General features: G+C 44.6%; 1 protein-coding gene across 3 annotated transcripts in view; it reads left to right on the top strand.

Annotated features, from left to right (window-relative positions):
- The window catches only part of grik5 (glutamate receptor, ionotropic, kainate 5), a 98,102-nt gene extending 81,040 nt beyond the window's left edge, over positions 1 to 17,062 (top strand). For 2 of the 3 annotated variants that reach the window (XM_077209900.1, XM_077209905.1), the window contains 4 exons: positions 806 to 1,031; positions 13,083 to 13,211; positions 13,956 to 14,077; positions 15,741 to 17,062. In XM_077209900.1, the coding sequence (XP_077066015.1) occupies positions 806 to 1,031; positions 13,083 to 13,211; positions 13,956 to 14,077; positions 15,741 to 16,346 (1,083 nt within the window). In that variant the 3' untranslated portion in view covers positions 16,347 to 17,062. Of the gene's footprint in view, positions 1 to 805; positions 1,032 to 13,082; positions 13,212 to 13,955; positions 14,123 to 15,740 lie in introns of all 3 variants that reach the window. The other variant, XM_077209894.1, reaches the window with a different exon arrangement.
- The last annotated feature ends 1,137 nt before the right edge of the window (positions 17,063 to 18,199 follow it).

The raw sequence follows: 18,199 nt of genomic DNA, 5'->3' as shown, positions 1-18,199 counted from the left end.
ACTGTACCTTTACCTGCTGGAGTCGCTGTTTGACAGTGTTACTTTAAAATAATGAGTAATTTATACACTTTTTAATGTCGCATTTTGGAATATTTGCGTTTTTATTTTTTTAAATATGGATTATTTTCCAATTTTTTAAGGAGGCACTGCCTCCCTTGCCTAAACTCCCCTTAAATATATGCATGGATGAATCGTTCAATAGCAAGCATTTAGAAAATAGGGTGGATTTTAATTTCATGTTGACTTAAAAAACCTCTTTATTGATGTAATTTAAAAAATAAAATTGATAATATTATATAATATTATAAAATTTAAAAAAAAAGTAAAAATTTACTAATTCGTAAGGTTGCAAAATTTGCCTGAATTAAGCCATCTCCAGTTTTCTGCAAAATATTTTGTGTGGTATACAAGTTTATCTAACTTATCTAATAGGTGTCAGCAAAAAAACTTGAGATGTGTGCCTCTAATGCTTTATGCATCTCCTTTCACTGAACATCTGTTAAATATTTTTAGGCTCAATTTTGTAGCATATTCATGATAATTGCCAGCAGGCAAATATTTGCATATGTGTATAGATGGGTTTTGTGTCTCTTGTTTATTTTCTTGTTGGTTTTTCATGTAGATTACCCTTGGCTTGATGACTGTGTATTTTCTTATCAGGTTTTTGTTTGCTCAAGTGTTTTTAACATCTCTCTGTGTGTGTGTCACTGTTTTCTTTCTGTTTGTTATTGTGCATGTCAAATAGAGTTTAAATTTTATTTATGATGTATACACTGATGAAAATTCCTCTCCTCCCCTCACTCAGAACTCCCGTTATCAAACGTATCAGCGGATGTGGAACTACATGTATTCTAAGCAGCCCAGTGTCTTTGTGAAGAGCACAGAGGAGGGCATTGCACGAGTCTTGAACTCGAAATATGCCTTCCTCCTTGAGAGCACCATGAACGAGTACCACCGCAGCCTAAACTGCAACCTCACCCAGATCGGAGGCCTACTGGACACCAAGGGTTATGGCATCGGCATGCCTCTAGGTAACAGAGAGGGGAATAACTACCACAGAAAATTGTCAACTCATCCCTCAATTAGTAAAAATGAAAGATAAAAGTACAAATTTACAATGGAAGCCTCATAGGCAATGTAGCAGCACTGTGAATCATGTGGTTTTGAAATCAAAACACCATAATAACACTTAAAAATGATGTTACCAATATTGTCAACTTATATTTGACAAAATATAAATCTGCTCACTTTCACTTTTCATAACACACAGTTGCAATCAAAATTATTCAACAGCCATCGCAAATCCGGTTTACTGGCAAAATGTACAGACTTTCAGCTGCTTGCAATGAACAAATCAAACAAAAGTGATTGAAATAGCTCAACACAACAAATATTTCAAGTGGTTCATGCAAGTCCTAATGACTTCTGCAGTCGCAAAACTATTCAACCCCTTTATGGCAATCATCTTTAGTAACACCCTTTTGCTGTTATGACCTGCTGAAAATGAGATGTATAACCAGACACCAGCTTCTGGCAGCGTTTATGAGGAATCTTAGCCAGTTCCACATGAGCAATGGCTTCCAGTTCAGTAATATTCTTGAGTTTGCGTGCTGCAACCAGTAGAATCTTCCAGGACTTCTTCTGCAACCAAGCCTTGGTGTAATTTGACGTATGCTTGGGATCATTGTCCTGTTGGAAGGTCCAATGACGCCCAAGTTTCAGCTTCCTCACTGATGGCAAGATGTTTTCTCCTAAGATTTACTGATACTACAATGAATCCATCTTGCCTTCAACACGCTGCAGGTTTCCAGTGCCAGAGGATCAGTGTTGGGAGTAACGCGTTACAAAAGTAATGCATTACAGTAACATATTACGTTTTGCTGTAACGCAGTAATGTAAGGCATTACTAATCAATTTTCAGTAATATTTTACTCGGTACATGTTCGGTAAGGCTTGCGTTACAACAGACTTTTAGTTTTAATTGTAAAACAAACAAAAAAACAAACAAAAAAAACAGCAAGACCGCCAGACATTAACGAATGAAAGATGCAAGTAGGCTAAATTACCTGTTCGTGGTCAGTCAATAGCCGCGTGTGGTGTCCAAGTCTGTAATTAAAGACTAAATGGCAGCGGCTGATATATTTGTATAGCGATTTATTTTTTACAGGAGTGAGGTATGATTTCGGCCTCTGTGCTCACGCTGACCAGAGGAAAAGCGGCTAATGGTGAAGGTGGCATGAAGAAGACTATACATTCGCGAGATGGACGTATGAGCATTAGGCTATTCGTTCTGTGTTTTCTTTATAAACAGTTAGGCTATGTTTATGTGGTATTTTTCATGTTTTCATCACGCAATCATGTTTTTGATGCCGTGGTGACGCGTTCATGTAAGGGCGGCGGCGCTGCCGATGAAGCACCTAAAAGCTGTCACAAAGAACCGGCAAAAGCAATGATTATGAATATGTCAAATATAGCAAGCAGACATGTTGATTGTTTATTAATAAAGTCAAGATGAAGTTGACGATGCTGACTCGCGATCTTCGCAGTAGTGAATGCACCAGAGAGAAAGGCACATTTCATTTCATAAGCAGAGAGCAGTCTGTTTTCTTTCGTTTTGAATTGTTCTGTTTACAAGTAGACATTTCAATATAGATATATTTTTCAGGTCCGTACAATTAATACAAAACGAAATTCACTTTAAAGAAAGGCTTCGTGTCTTCTGTGTAAGGTGTCTGTGAAAGTTTTAAAGCAGTCTTTTAGTGCCGCTTCAGAGCGGTCGCGTCCGTAACGGAGAACTGTCACGTCTGTAACATTGTTTTTTCCTCATAAATGCGAACACGAAAAATAAAATAAAATGAATATTTTATGTTCTGTGGAGAGCCCTTCTTCATTAGATTTGCGCAGTGTAATTCACAGAATTACAACCAAAAAATCGTTGCCTCCTAAAAGTTAAAGATTTTTTTTTGTCACACATGACTGTCGATTTCCCTATATTAAAAAACGCATGTGTAGACCATAGCTGTCAACCCTCCCGTTTTTTCCGGGTTTCTCACGTATTTTAGCTCTTTTCCCGCTGTCTTCCCGTTTTAGTATTTTCCCGTAAAATATCACGTATTTTTACGCTCTGATTGTGTGAGACGTACAAGCTCGGGCAGTTTCGGCTTGAAGTCTCACGGTTATGGTCACAGCCCTAACACACACACAGACACACTCTGTCTCTCTCTACCTCACACACACACACACACACACACACACACACACACACACACACACACACACACACACACACACACACACACACACACACACACACACACACACACACACTGTCTCTTTCTCTCTCTCTCTCATATATACACACAAACACTATATGTAGGCCTATGTAGTTATAAACTCTTTAGACTGTTAATGATTAGTGCTTTTTTAAAAGTTTGTGGGTAAGAATCGTGTAAAAAAATCCCTTATTTTGGGGATGGATTCCGGGAAATCTCCCTTATTTTCAATGTTCAATGTTGACAGCTATGGTGTAGACTGATATTTTTCTAATGTCTGGACTCCTTTCTGGGAGGAGCCTATGGATAAACAGACGTTTCAATATTTTGGTATTAATGCATTTTCTGAGAATTTATATAATTATATAAGTTTTGACTGCAAGTCTGCAAATGTCATGTCCATAAGGATGGAATTCCCAAATTTTAAATAATTTATCCTCAACTAGTTTTGTGGTGTAGGTCTACATATTTTATAATTAACTTCAAATAATACTAATAGTAATTTAAAGATGTGGTACGTAGCATTGGATCTGGACGGTATGGATAACGCTGGGAGTTGGAAGGGGTGTGTCGCGATTCTGCAGGTTCGTTAATCTGAGTGTCGCGATTTCGGTTTCATATCGCATATCGTTACAGCCCTGGTCATTTTAGAACGTTAAGTTCTACTTCTGTATAGTTATTTTGGTGAAAGTAACTCAAAAGTAATACAGGAGTAATGTAACGCATTACAATTCTGAGACAGTAATATTGTAAGGTAATGAATTACTTTTAAATAACAGTAACAAGTAATATATAATGTATTACAGTTTGGAAGTAACTTGCACAACACTGCAGAGGATGCAAAACAGCCCGAGAGCATCAATGAGCCACCACCATACTTAACTGTAGACAGTGTTCTTTTCAGCATATGCTTTATTCTTCTTCCTCCATACACTTTTTCTGCCCCTTCCAGGTAGTGTAACCACTGTTTCTTTAACTTTGAACTTGTGATAAATGCTTCCAACGGTGTCTCTAGGAACAATTAGTGGCTTCACTATCTGTTTGTATCATGTTCCTTGTTTGTGAAGGGCGATGACATCTTCTCTTAACTTTTTGGACCATTCTTTTGACTCTAACATGCAGTCAAACGTGACAAACCTAGTCAGTTTAGATATTTCATGTGATCTAGCTCAAGCACACCTGGTGCAACTAATGATGCCCTTGATTAGTTGGATCAGGTGTGCATGAGACAAAACCTGTTTTGCAGATTTGTGCTGTTGTGAGGGATTCTATTCAGGGGGTTTAATAATTTTGAGGCTGCTGAAGTCATTAAAAGTTGCATTGCAAACAGCTGAAAGTCTGTAAATTTTGCCATTAAACCTGATTTGCAATGGTGGTTGAATAATTTCGATACTGAACTGTATTTATCCATATACATATTTCTGTCATGACAACTCTCGGAGAGATAGGCATGGTAATGGATATGGCAATGATAATGTATTTGGTCTTGGAGGAATAGATCTGCTACGCTGCTGCTGCAGAGCAAATACCGAGACTTGATACTGCCAAAACATTCACAGAGATTGCTGTGAGCATGTAAGACATTCTGCTGTGCTGCTGCACATGTAGCATACATGACATTTTCCCCCATGAACGATGAACGATTGCGTAAATGCTGCAGCTTGTATGCTTAGTAATTCACGCTACAAGTCTGTTAAACATAACGTTTAGATTTGACTGTTATGATTGCTCATTTAATAAGCAAACCACGCAATATACACAGAGAAATGGAGTAAAAGAGTGTTCACTTATCTTACAGTAGATGTTGATTTCAGAGGCTTTCCGAAAGTGCACTGCAGACTGCTCACAGCAAACTACCAGTAATTACAGGTCCTTCTCAAAAAATTAGCATATTGTGATAAAGTTCATTATTTTCCATAATGTATTGATAAAAATTAAACTTTCATATATTTTAGATTCATTGCATACCAACTGAAATATTTCAGGTCTTGTATTGTTTTAATACTGATGATTTTGGCATACAGCTCATGAAAACCCAAAATTCCTATCTCAAAAAATTAGCATATTTCATCCGACCAATAAAATAAGTGTTTTTAATTAAAAAAAAGTCAACCTTCAAATAATTATGTTCAGTTATGCACTCAATACTTGGTCGGGAATCCTTTTGCAGAAATGACTGCTTCAATGCGGCGTGGCATGGAGGCAATCAGCCTGTGGCACTGCTGAGGTGTTATGGAGGCCCAGGATGCTTCGATAGCGGCCTTAAGCTCATCCAGAGTGTTGGGTCTTGCGTCTCTCAACTTTCTCTTCACAATATCCCACAGATTCTCTATGGGGTTCAGGTCAGGAGAGTTGGCAGGCCAATTGAGCACAGTAATACAATGGTCAGTAAACCATTTACCAGTGGTTTTGGCACTCTGAGCAGGTGCCAGGTCGTGCTGAAAAATGAAATCTTCATCTCCATAAAGCTTTTCAGCAGATGGAAGCATGAAGTGCTCCAAAATCTCCTGATAGCTAGCTGCATTGACCCTGCCCTTGATAAAACACAGTGGACCAACACCAGCAGCTGACATGGCACCCCAGACCATCACTGACTGTGGGTACTTGACACTGGACTTCAGGCATTTTGGCATTTCCTTCTCCCCAGTCTTCCTCCAGACTCTGGCACCTTGATTTCCGAATGACATGCAAAATTTGCTTTCATCCGAAAAAAGTACTTTGGACCACTGAGCAACAATCCAGTGCTGCTTCTCTGTAGCTCAGGTCAGGCGCTTCTGCCGCTGTTTCTGGTTCAAAAGTGGCTTAACCTGGGGAATGCGGCACCTGTAGCCCATTTCCTGCACACGCCTGTGCACGGTGGCTCTGGATGTTTCTACTCCAGACTCAGTCCACTGCTTCCGCAGGTCCCCCAAGGTCTGGAATCGGTCCTTCTCCACAATCTTCCTCAGGGTCCGGTCACCTCTTCTCGTTGTGCAGCGTTTTTTGCCACACTTTTTCCTTCCCACAGACTTCCCACTGAGGTGCCTTGATACAGCACTCTGGGAACAGCCTATTTGTTCAGAAATTACATTCTGTGTCTTACCCTCTTGCTTGAGGGTGTCAATGATGGCCTTCTGGACAGCAGTCAGGTCGGCAGTCTTACCCATGATTGCGGTTTTGAATAATGAAACAGGCTGGGAGTTTTTAAAAGCCTCAGGAATCTTTTACAGGTGTTTAGAGTTAATTAGTTGATTCAGATGATTAGGTTAATAGCTCGTTTAGAGACCCTTTTCATGATATGCAAATTTTTTGAGATAGGAATTTTGGGTTCCCTTTCAGTCGATAACGTCGGACGTAGTCGACGTCGACTGAATTGGGATCTCGCTAGAGAGCCTGTCTTCTTCGAGTACTATTGAACGAGCCAATGTAATTGGCGTGCGTGATTCGCATCACACACTCCGCCCCCGCGGCGCGGGTATAAATACGGAAGTGGATGCACGCACTAGTTGCCTTTCGCTTCGGAGCCGATCGTTTGATGTCTCTGAGAGTGCTGTTGTCTACAACGAGCGAGTGTGTCGGTGTTCTACAGGAAGACTCTCCCAGTGCTGGTGTTCTACAGCGCGAGTGCAGCGGTGATCGCGAGCTTTGAGCTCTCAACTGCTGTTTTAACAGCAACAAATTTCTAAATGTTTGTGTGTGTTGATGGCTGGTTAGAGGGCGGAAAAGTGAGTGCTTCACTGTTTCAGTTCTCTGTTCAGTGTTGCCGCGGTCATTCCCCTGTGTGCTCCGGCACTGGTGACGGTCCTATTTTCTGAAAGAGCAACACGGGTGCGTCGGCGTCTTTTTCAAGATGTCATTCCGCACGTGCGTTTCTGGGTGCGGTCGTTCCCTGTCTCTCTCTGATGGTCACAACTGTTGTGTCACGTGTTTGGGCTTACAGCACGCTGAGACAGCTTTTGTGGACAGCTTGTGTTTTCACTGTGGGAACATGACTGTCGCAGTGTTGAGGGCGAGACTCGCCTTCGTTCGCGGAGAGCGAGTCCCCATTACCATGCCCCACCCTCGGGTGCTGTGTGGGATGGGTGACCGGAGGATAGTGTTGGATGTCCCGCCCGGTAACCATTCCCTGTGGGCTCCTCACTCCTCCCTTCCACTGCAACCACTGGAGCCTCCTGTGTTGTCTGCTGGTCCATCTGTAATGGGTGGGCCAGCGGTTTCACTCGGGGCTCCCCTGGAGGACAGGACGCCGATTGCAGCATCGGAGGGTGAGCTGACTTCTAGAGATGATGACTCGGCTGCATTGTCTCCCTCCGGGAGTTCAATGTTGCCCGAGCCGGATCCAGAATTATCAGCTATGCTGAAACGGGCCGCCGAGGCTGCCGGGCTCGAGTGGAACCTCCACCGTGTCCCGTTCAGTCTCGGTTGGAATCTGGAGTTTGGTATCTTGGGGCGGGCCGCGCTGGTTCTCAGCTCGCCGCCCCAGTGCCTTTCTTTCCCGAAATGCATGGAGAGCTTATCAGGTGGTGAACACCATCTTTCTCTGCCAGAAACTGCCTGAATAGCTTTTTCCCCCTCATTACCCTTGATGGAGGAACGGTGAAGGGTTGCGAGGTGTCCCTCCATTGGAGCGGTCTGTCGACACAGGTGCACCTGTGTCCGGCGGCCGCTGCCTTTTGGGGGGATCCTCGTCTCCCCCCTAAGGCCTGTGAGGTTTTGTCCGTTCCGACGGGCAGAGCTTACAAAGCCTGTGGGCAAGCCGCTTCCTCTTGCGTGCCATGGCGTTGCTGCAGGCTAGGGCACCTATGGCATGCACAAGGGTAATCCAGACCGTGCGCTCATAGGTGAGCACCGCACTGCATCCGACCTCACCCTCCGGGGTACGGGTGTCGTAGCGTGCGTTATCGGTCTGGCGATGTCCACCTTGGTGGTCCAGTAGCGCCTTCGTTGGCTCAGCCTGGTTGGTATGGCGGATGCGGACAAGGTTCGGTTCCTGGTCTCCCCAATTTTCCAGGTTGGGCTGGTCGGCGACGCGGTGGAGAACTGCATCCAACAGTTCTCTGCCGCTCAAGCGCAGACGGAGGTCATCCGGCACATCCTGCCCCGGTGGCCAGCTGCTGCCTCCACCCGCCGCCGGTGGCAGCTCCTCCGCCTGCTCGTCGCCGTGGGCGTTCCCCGGCCGCCGCTCCTGCTGGCCCTCCGCAGCAGCCTCCACCCAGGCCTCAGCATGGAGCCGGCCGCAGTAGGGACGCCCAGCCCGCTCCAGGCGCTGCCAAGCCAGGTGGCAAGCGACAGCGAAAGCATTCCGGAGCGGGCCGCCCAGGAATGGATGAGATGCTCTTGGAGTGGCACGATCACTCCCTCCCCCCGGCAGAGGGCCGGGTGGAGCCTTTGTTTGTGTGTGTGTCTGTTCCGCCGCTGGCTCCCAAAAAAAAAACAAAAAAAAACGGAGCAAGCGGTACCCACACTTCAAAGAGAGAGCAATTTCATCTGTTCCTGGGTCTCAAGAGGGCCAGTCTGGCGGGTGTGACCCTGTATAGCCTTACACCCCTCAGCTCCCCCTTGGTCGCCAGCAGGCAGCTTGGTGCGTTCGAGGACCCGGTCATCCGCCTTCTCACGCGCCCCCTGCCGCTTGTGGGGACAGGTAAGTGTTGCACAGCACACTAACACCACTCTCTCTACTTTGCTGCCCCACCTCAGGCTCGGCTACCCGCTCAAGTCAGTGATAGTCATCACATTAGGTGTTGAGCAGACGTGCTCCTGAAAATTCAGTGATATTCATCACACCGAGCGTTGAGCAGTGCTCCTGACTTGTGCGTGCTTATCTTATCCTGCTGGCGAAGGATTTGATATAGCCGCTCCTCCAGCCGGTACGAAGGCCAGTTGTAAACTCGTTCTTCGTGCTACTAGGTGGTGGGTCGTGACCATCTTGGCCCAAGATTGGTCTGCAGCTCCGACCTGTAAGACAGGTGCTTAAAAACAGATCTCTACCTTCCGCACCGCAGGCCATCCTGTGGGTTGCGTGTAAGGGTGGAGTATCAGTACAGTGTCCTTCCCTTCGAGTGCTCCAGAGCCCGTTGGGTCTTCAGGTCAACTGGAAGAGAGTAATCTCGCCCACGGGCTTAGTATCTCTTTTTCAGTTTTGGAGATGGACTCGGTCTAACACGTTTCTCCAATGAGAATGTGTTCAGCTGGTGTTTGAAGTGAGAAAGGGTCCCACTGGAAGAACTTTCAGAGGCTCCTGGGGTATATGGTAGTTGCAGCCATTGGCTTCCTCCATATGTGACAGCTTCAGCGCTAGCTTCATGATCGAGTCCCGAGGTGACGGTGGCAGAGCAGCTCACCCTGTGTGACTATAGTTCATCCCGGTCTGCTGCCAAACCCTCTTCAACAGAGGGGCCATGTACAAAGGGCGTGTTTTAACGGGGGCCTGGGCGACCCCCGACTACACGGGCATTCGTGCCTCGAGTTGTTAGACATTGCGACCGTTGCGCAAGCTTCCCCTGCATGTCACAACTCACCCGTCACCTCCTCCTTGGAGTCAGACGCTTCTGAGGGCGCCTTGTTCCACTCCTCCCGCTTACTCAATCGTGCCGCCATCGAGCCTCACGACAGTTATAGCCAGGGCAAGTGGAGACTCCATCCCCTGGGTCCGGCTGGGTCATGACCATTCCAGGGCTGCTCAGTTGCCCCCCCCCCGGTTTCATTTTTCCGCCAGTGTTTGTGTAAACCGAGCGGACTACCCTTGGACAAACACTGGGTCTCAGCTGCCCCAGGGGCCCGCAGAAATGCGTTTAACCCCAGTGAGTTTTCTAAAAGTGACTGCGACTCATGGTCGCCTTGCGCCTGCTCAAGTCAGTAAAATCATCACTCTTCATGTTGAGCAGAATTGCTCCTGAAACTCAGTGAAGTTCATCGCACTCAGGTGTTGAGCAGCAATGATCCTGTAGCTCAGTGAGTTCATCACATGTAGCTCAGTCAATTCGTCACACGCAGTGCTGAGCAGAAATGCTCCTGGTGCTCAGTGAAGTTCTTCGCACTCAAGTGTTGAGCAGAAATGCTCCTGAAGCTCAGTGAGTTTATCACACTCAGGTGTTGAGCAGGAATGCTCCTGAAGCTCAGTGAACTTGTCACACTCAAGTGCTGAGCAGAAATGCTCCTGTCGCTCAGTGAAGTTCTTCGCACTCAAGTGTTGAGCAGAAATGCTCCTGAAGCTCGGTGAGTTTATCACACTCAGGTGTTGAGCAGGAATGCTCCTGAAGCTCAGTGAACTTGTCACACCCAAGTGCTGAGCAGAAAATGCTCCTGAAGCCCAGTGATCTTAACATGTTGTGTTGAGCAATGCTCCTGTCTTTTGCGCCCGTCGCTTGCACCTACGTGCCAAGTCAGGAGAGGAACAGGTCTTCATAGTTGCCCCTTATTGGCCCAACTAGACCTGGTTCCCATCAACAGCCTTCCTGACTTCCCCTGAAAACTCTTTCGGGGACGGGGCACGATGGCACACGCGTTCTGCCCCCGGAGATTCCGGGCGGTCTTACATCTGAACGCGGAGGTTCAGGTGGCTATCACAAGAACATGTGATAGTTACCATCACTTCTGCGAGCACCCCCTAGAATTGGGTATCGTGCTTACGCCTTTAGAAGTGGAACCTAGTCGTTGAGTGCGTCTTCTCTCCAGAGGAGATCCTGAAAGCTTTCGATCACTTCAGTGCTCTCTTTCCTGCAAAATGGGTTGCAGTAGGCTGTTTTCCTTCACCCTCAAAATGATGTTGCCTCGGTGTTTAAACGACACTCATCGTGTTGCAGAAGTATGCAGAAGCACGTTCTGATCGTCAGGTTCCTGAGGAGCAAGGTCTTGTAAACCCTTGTGTCCCTCTTTATCCTCTTGGGCCTCGTCCCTGGTGCGACTGCACTGCAGAGACCGCCCCTGAGCCACTGCAGGCAGTGAGTTAAAAAATCTGTTATATCAGTTCTCCTGCTCGCGTGGTCTCTGCTAGAGGGTAGGGAGTTGCTCGCTTTCGGTCAACGTATTGTGCCTGGAGTCTGGGCCGGCTAACTCTCACAAGCTGAGACCCCGGCTCGGATTGTGCCCAAGGTTCCTACCTCTCCCGTAATAGGAGCAGGTGGTGAGCCTGCAAGCGCTGCCCTGGAGGAGGCAGATCCAGCCCTGGCTTCTCTGTCCGTTCGCTTGGACGTGTACAGAATGCAAGTCATAGACCTCAGACCAGCTCTACAAATATCTGTAGGAATTCAGCAGAGAGGGAAGGCTGTTTCCATGCAAAGTTGCACTTAGTGCTTGCCTTCATTTCGGTAAAGATCCGAGATGCAACATGTCCACTTAGGTGTTGAGCTCCTCTAGGATGTGTGTAAAGTGCTCCGCCTGGGCGTTGACGATATGCTTTGCTAAAACAGATTCTAGAGTTGGGGGCTGGACGACACCTAGTTGAACCGCTGCTTCCCGTGGGCTCCCTTCTCATGAAGCCAGTTTCACCGTGAGCCCGGTTCAAGTGTCGGCTTGCTGCGCCATTCCCCTCCTATGGACTGGATACGTGCGCCTTTCTACTCCAGTTGAGTTCCCTTAAAATTGAACCCTGTTGAGTTTCTCCACACCCCTCCGACGTCGGACGTGCGGAATGTCTGGTGTTAGGCCTACCACTTGTAAGCAGTGTGGAACCTGTGTTAGGCTGGGTCCATATGTTGCGGTCCCTTCGGCGACCCCATATGTCTATTCTTCCACGATACGGCTCCCTGCGGCGAGCCCGTGTCTTTCCTCGGCAGAGTCTCTCTGCCGTCACTGTCCGGTGTGTCTCCCCCCATCTTAGGCTGGAGCCACCCCAGTGTCATTCCATATGTTAGACTACCCGGTTTCCGCCCAGTTCATATGTGTATTTTCCACGTTACCTCCCTCTGGGTTGGACGTGGCTTCCGCAGCATCCCTTCCTTCCAATGTGCGGGGAACGCTTTCCCAGTGGTCCGGTAGGAACAGCAGTGACTTCCCTGGCCTAAGCCCTGTCCTTCCCCGCCTTAAATTTGTGGGGGCATCAGGAGGCTTTGGTTTAGGCACTGGAAGGTGGCAGCGTTAGTGGCGTGTTCAAAGGGTGATCCCAATTCAGTCGACGTCGACTACGTCCGACGTTATCGACTGAAAGGGAACGTCCTGGTTGCGTATGCAGCCTATGGACTGAAGGAGGGAACGGAGGACGTAGTCCCCTTGCCACTACCGCTGGACCACCGCTGACCCCGGGTTACTCTCGGCTCCTCAGCGAAAAAGCAACTAGTGCGTGCATCCACTTCCGTATTTATACCCGCGCCACGGGGGCGGAGTGTGTGATGTGAATAACGCACGCCAATTACATTGGCTCGTTCAATAGTACTCGAAGAAGACAGGCTCTCTAGCGAGATCCCAATTCAGTCGACGTCGACTACGTCCTCCGTTCCCTCCTTCAGGGAACGGTGGGTTGCATACGCATCCAGGACGTTTTCATGAGCTGTATGCCAAAATCATCAGTATTAAAACAATAAAAGACCTGAAATATTTCAGTTGGTGTGCAATGAATCTAAAATATATGAAAGTTTAATTTTTATCATTACATTATGGGAAAATAATGAACTTTATCACAATATGCTAATTTTTTGAGAAGGACCTGTATGTAAGCAATGATGAAGAAATATTTAAGATTCTGCACTATTTCTAGGTCACTAATAAATTAAGCGAACATTAATCATGTAAACTCATTTGACTGTCATCAGACAGACTTGTTTTTAGATGTGTCATGATGTGAATAACTTATTGGCACTTCCTCATTCTAGACATCTGCATTATTCTGTCTCCCAGGTTCTCCTTTCAGAGATGAGATCAGTCTGGCAGTGCTGCAGTTGCAGGAGAATAACAGGCTGGAGATCCTGAAGAGAAGATGGTGGGAGGGAGGGCAGTGTCCCAAAGAGGAAGACCACCGTGCCAAAGGCATGAACCTCTTCTGCGCCTCAAAGAAATAATTTCCCCCCTGTCTCTTCCCTGCTGAAATATCCATTAGGAACCAGTAGCTGTGTTCAGAACATGATAATTGGTCAAAAAGCTACATTGTTGCAAAAAACAGCTGGTAGTTCCAAAAACCAGCAGGGAGCTAGTTTGTTTCTGGTCCAATATGAACTTGAAGCAACTCATAACCAGCTACCATGTTCGAAAATACAGGGGGCAGGGTTTCACACACCCACTGTAGCTGTCATGTAAGCAGTTTTGTGTGTTTAAAGTCACGATGAAATGGAACTATAGACAGTTATTTTCTTCCATATTTTGACGTACATCCAAGTGAAATGGGTTGAAAAAATTTAGGACAGGCACTTGATTGGCTGTTGATTAGATTGTGGCAGATCTGAATGTGAGCTTAAAGTCGACTGTGTGATGTAGGCAGGGTTTAAACAGACTAAATGTTTGCAGAAGTCTGGCATACGTCACCAGAGAGAGGTCTGTCATTTTCATAATATCAAGTCACATTTTAATAAAAAATTATGAGGCAGAAACTAAATTAAAAAAAAAAAAAATGCATAGGTGAATTGTTCACAATAAGATCAATAAAATGCATCTCGAAAATAGGGTGAATTTCCACACCGTGCCGACTTTAAGAATGTAAATGTAATATTTCAGAGTCTGTGATGAAAGATTGTCATAGATGCAGATTGTTTAAAAGTGTTTAATTCACTGTTGCAGGTCTTGGGATGGAGAACATTGGCGGTATATTTGTGGTGTTAATCTGTGGCCTGATTATTGCTGTGTTTGTGGCTGTGATGGAGTTTGTGTGGTCCACACGCCGATCAGCTGAAACAGACGAGGTACGGCCTCTCTCCTGCGACCGCCAATATCACAGTCACACTACAGTAGGTTACCAAAGCAACCCGCCGACTCCTCGCATTAGTGTGTGTTGTAGTGAAGTCGAAGTCAGTGGTTGTCACGGTGTGCATGTCTACTTGTGTAATATATAGTTCTGTGATATTCATGTATATAATCTGTCAGCCAAAAATGTTGAAATAGTTAAGAATTTTTTGTTTTTGAAAGTAGTCTCTTATGCTTAACAAGGCTTGTTTTTTTATAAAGCAATAGTCAGTAATACTGACTATATATACTAAATAATCAGTAATACTGTTAAATATTATTACAATTTTAAATAATTGTTTTCTATTTTAAATTCTTAATATATTTTAAAATGTATTTTTTTCATGTGATGACAATGCTGGATTTTCAAAAACATTTCTTATGATTATCAGTATTTGCTGCTTAATATTTTGTGGAAACAATGATAAATTTCCTCAGGATTCTTTGATGAATAGAAAGTTCAAAAAATAAATTTATTTGAAATGGAAATAAATAAATGTCTTCACTGTCACTTTTAATCAATTTAATGCATCCTTGCTGAATAAAAACAATTTCTTAAAAAAAAAAAATTCTTACTCACCACAAATTTTTAAATGGTAGTCTATCATGGTTTCCACAAAAACATTAAGCAGCACAAATGTTTTCAGCATTGATAATACTAACTAATAAGAATTGTTTCTTGTGGATCATGTGACAATGAATGATCATGTGATACTGAAGACAAATGATGAAGTAATGATAGTGAAAATTCAGCCTTGACCATCACTGGAATAAATTACATTTGAAAATATATTTTAAGTAGAAAACAGCTATTTTAAATTGTAATAATATTTCACAATTTTACAGTTTTTACTGTATTTATCAAATAAATTCCACCATGGTGAGTATAAGAGTGCTATTTCAAAAACATTAAAAATCTTTATTATTCCAAACTTTCAACTAGAAGTGTACAGTATGTGTTTATATATCTGTAGCCCCTTTCACACAGAGATTCCGGAAAATACACGGATAATGTGTCCCCGGATTTGCCCCGGGATCGTTTGATTTTGTTCATTCACACTGCCAGTGATTTTGCAGAATGTGCGTTCACACACATCCTGTAAAGATCCCGTAAAGAAATGTGACGTCAGGATGTGACGTGTAAAGTTCGCATCGAAAACATGTACACTAACGCATCGAGTACCGTTGCACAAAGCTGGCGAACAATCTCAGCTTCAGTGCGGATAGTAAGGAGCTCCCTGGTCTCTGCTGCATTCCAGTTTGCAGAAGTTTTTTTGTTCTTTCTTTTTTGATGTCGAATACAAACTTTCTTTTCAGAGCAACAGTCGCGCGATGGCACGTGCATCATCACTACGACACACCCCTTACTGCATTGGTCCTGGCTTTTGTTCACACAGGGCGCGTTCCGGGACTGATCCTGGCAATGTTACTAGTAGGTCCCCATCCCGGCATCAATCCCGGGATGTGTTTGCGTTCACACAGAAGGCACATTTTACATTTTAGCAATTTTACGGCAATTTCCCGGGATCAATGCGCTGTGTGAAATGAGCTTGTGATGACTTCTGTGATATATATTAATCTTCTTTTGTTCAAGCCTTTAATATATATATTTTCAACATCCAGGTGTCCGTATGTCAGGAGATGTTGACAGAATTCCGTAACGCTGTTTCCTGCAAGAAAAGTTCTCGCCTGCGCCGCCGCCGCCCCCTGTCCAGCTCTCTGGCCCTTCGGCACCCCACACGCATCACTTTAGGGGCCCCGCGGCCCCTGCGCCTTGTCAGAGAGATGCGCCTTAGCAACGGAAAGCTCTATAGCGGTACGGGACCCCTGACGGGAAGCTCAGGGCCAGGAGGAGGCCCTTCAGACATGGGCCCCGGGCCCCAGCGACTCCTCGAGGACCCGTTAGGTGCCAACAGCACCCCCTCAGTGGCCCTGGGACCGCCCGCAGTGACAGTGCCTCTGCCGCGGGGCTGCACTCATGTGCGCATTTGCCAGGAGTGCAGGCGTATCCAGAGCCTCCGCACAACCTCTTGTACACGAATCCCTCCCTCCACGGCCCCTCTGCCTCGCCTGGCTCCGCCCCCTCCTCACTCATCCTCCAATACAGACAGTGAAGGGGGAGGCGGGCCGAGCCCATGCCGGATAGGACACTCCCCACCGGCAAAAGGCTGCACTTTACCGCCACCTCAGTCTAGCAACAACACAGACCTAATGGGAGAGCAAAAATGAGGAAAAAAGAGACTGTCAAAAGGGGAGACAAAAGTATGACTTATGACCTTGTTCAAAATCATAGACATTTGCGCTCTCCATCTTTTCCTTGGTACGACAGAATTATCCTTTTCTTTTGGATAGCCATGTGTCATATCAAGTATTCTTTTGTACTATTGAACGATGTACTATAACAGTGACCATGTCTGAAGTAACCTTGAAAATGAGTGAAGATTGTCCGCCTCAGTCTGAGGATTTAGAAGCGCTACACGGCAGCACAGAGTTATTTAACTTCCCCTATGATTCTGATCTTCAGGCAGCACACAGACGTCTGCTTGAAATCAGGAGCAGACTGTGGCACAGACTCTCCTTCCCTTTCCTGACTGAAGTCTACCATAGAGGTCACACACTGGAAGTAGCACAGAGACGGTACAGATCACAGCCAGATCATGACAGAATGAGAGCACACACGTTAATGGAGGACAATGACGCTTGTTAATTAAAAAAAAGTTGTTAATTAAAAATATTCTAAACAGATATTCATACTTTTCTGTACTATACTTATTTTTAAATTCACTGTCTGTGTAATTTAATTCTGGGGTTGTGTTGTCTGAATTGGAAATTAAAAATAGAGATACTTTATTGATACAGAGGAGATCAACTCTGACTGAATATGTATGTTATTGGAAATGAGGAGCTTTTTGTTCATTAAAACATGGACTTTGATCTGTCTGCAAGAACTTGTGAGTCCGTGACCAGTGCTGGAAATCACACCACATACAGTACCTCAACACACACATTTGCACACGCTGCATTTACCACAGATCAGTGTTTTTCATCTGTTGCGGTTCAACTTACATTTGTCTATTTTCCCACACACATCACATGCACTGAAAAATTACTGATGAAAAGAAGGAAGGAAATAGCAGAATCACAAATGTTCTAAAAGGTCACCAAAACTCTTATTTATTTTTTATTTAAAAATAAATATTTCTATACAAATGTGAATTGCATTATAAAATTATCATTATTTACATTAATATTAGATCAGAGGATGTTTTAAGGAAATGCAAAGGTGAAGGGGTCAATTTTAGGAGTTGAGGGGGTTTCCACATGTTATGTTAAAACTATAGATCAACAAACAAACTCATTTGAAATAAAAAAATAAATGAATTTGTCTTTATTTTTTCAACAACAAAAAAATACTCTCAACCCATTTATCAGCTGTGTACAGACTGAATTTTGTTTTTCTGCTTTCTGCAGACAATTTTGTTCTAAATCGAAATCAAAGCGATAAAAATACACGTGTCTTGTAATCAGAACATTTCTTTCGTTTTAAGAAGATTTTTGACTTTTGCATAGACCACACTGAATCAAGTCTTCCTCTAAAAAGAGAACAGGCACTCTTTTTACCAAAACACTGTCACTGTCAGTTTTTGGGCCATTTTGGCAGAATAACAATCAAGGCCTGTTTACACTAAGAAAAATATTAGTGCCACACCAATGGACGATAGAGTTCTGTTTATTTCAGTTGCATGCTGCAGTTATGCCGTCTGACACTTTAAATGCTCAAGGGTGGATTCTAATCAACTGTTAATGTTTTTTTTTTTATCATTTATCGACTGAATTTTCTTTTTCTTAAAGTGATTCCAGTGATATTGTTCCTCTGTGATTATCGTTATAGCTCATGGTGTGATTGTGTGGACTTGCTTATTGTTAGAATTATAATGATCATTAACTTTATAGTTACAGTTATCATCATTTGTGTGATTAGCCTTTTTTGTCTCTACAAAAACCTAATTCTTCAATAGAAACTTGCAGTGGATGTGACGTTTGAACTCTTTTTTTCACCTGTGCATACACAGTTTCCTGCT

Source organism: Siphateles boraxobius, unplaced genomic scaffold (assembly GCF_051911475.1).
Source record: "Siphateles boraxobius isolate OS27281-9 unplaced genomic scaffold, OSU_SipBor_1 12, whole genome shotgun sequence".
NCBI lineage: Eukaryota > Metazoa > Chordata > Actinopteri > Cypriniformes > Leuciscidae > Siphateles > Siphateles boraxobius.
Note: the sequence above shows the minus strand (reverse complement) of the source record. Positions and strands in the feature narration are given on the sequence as shown.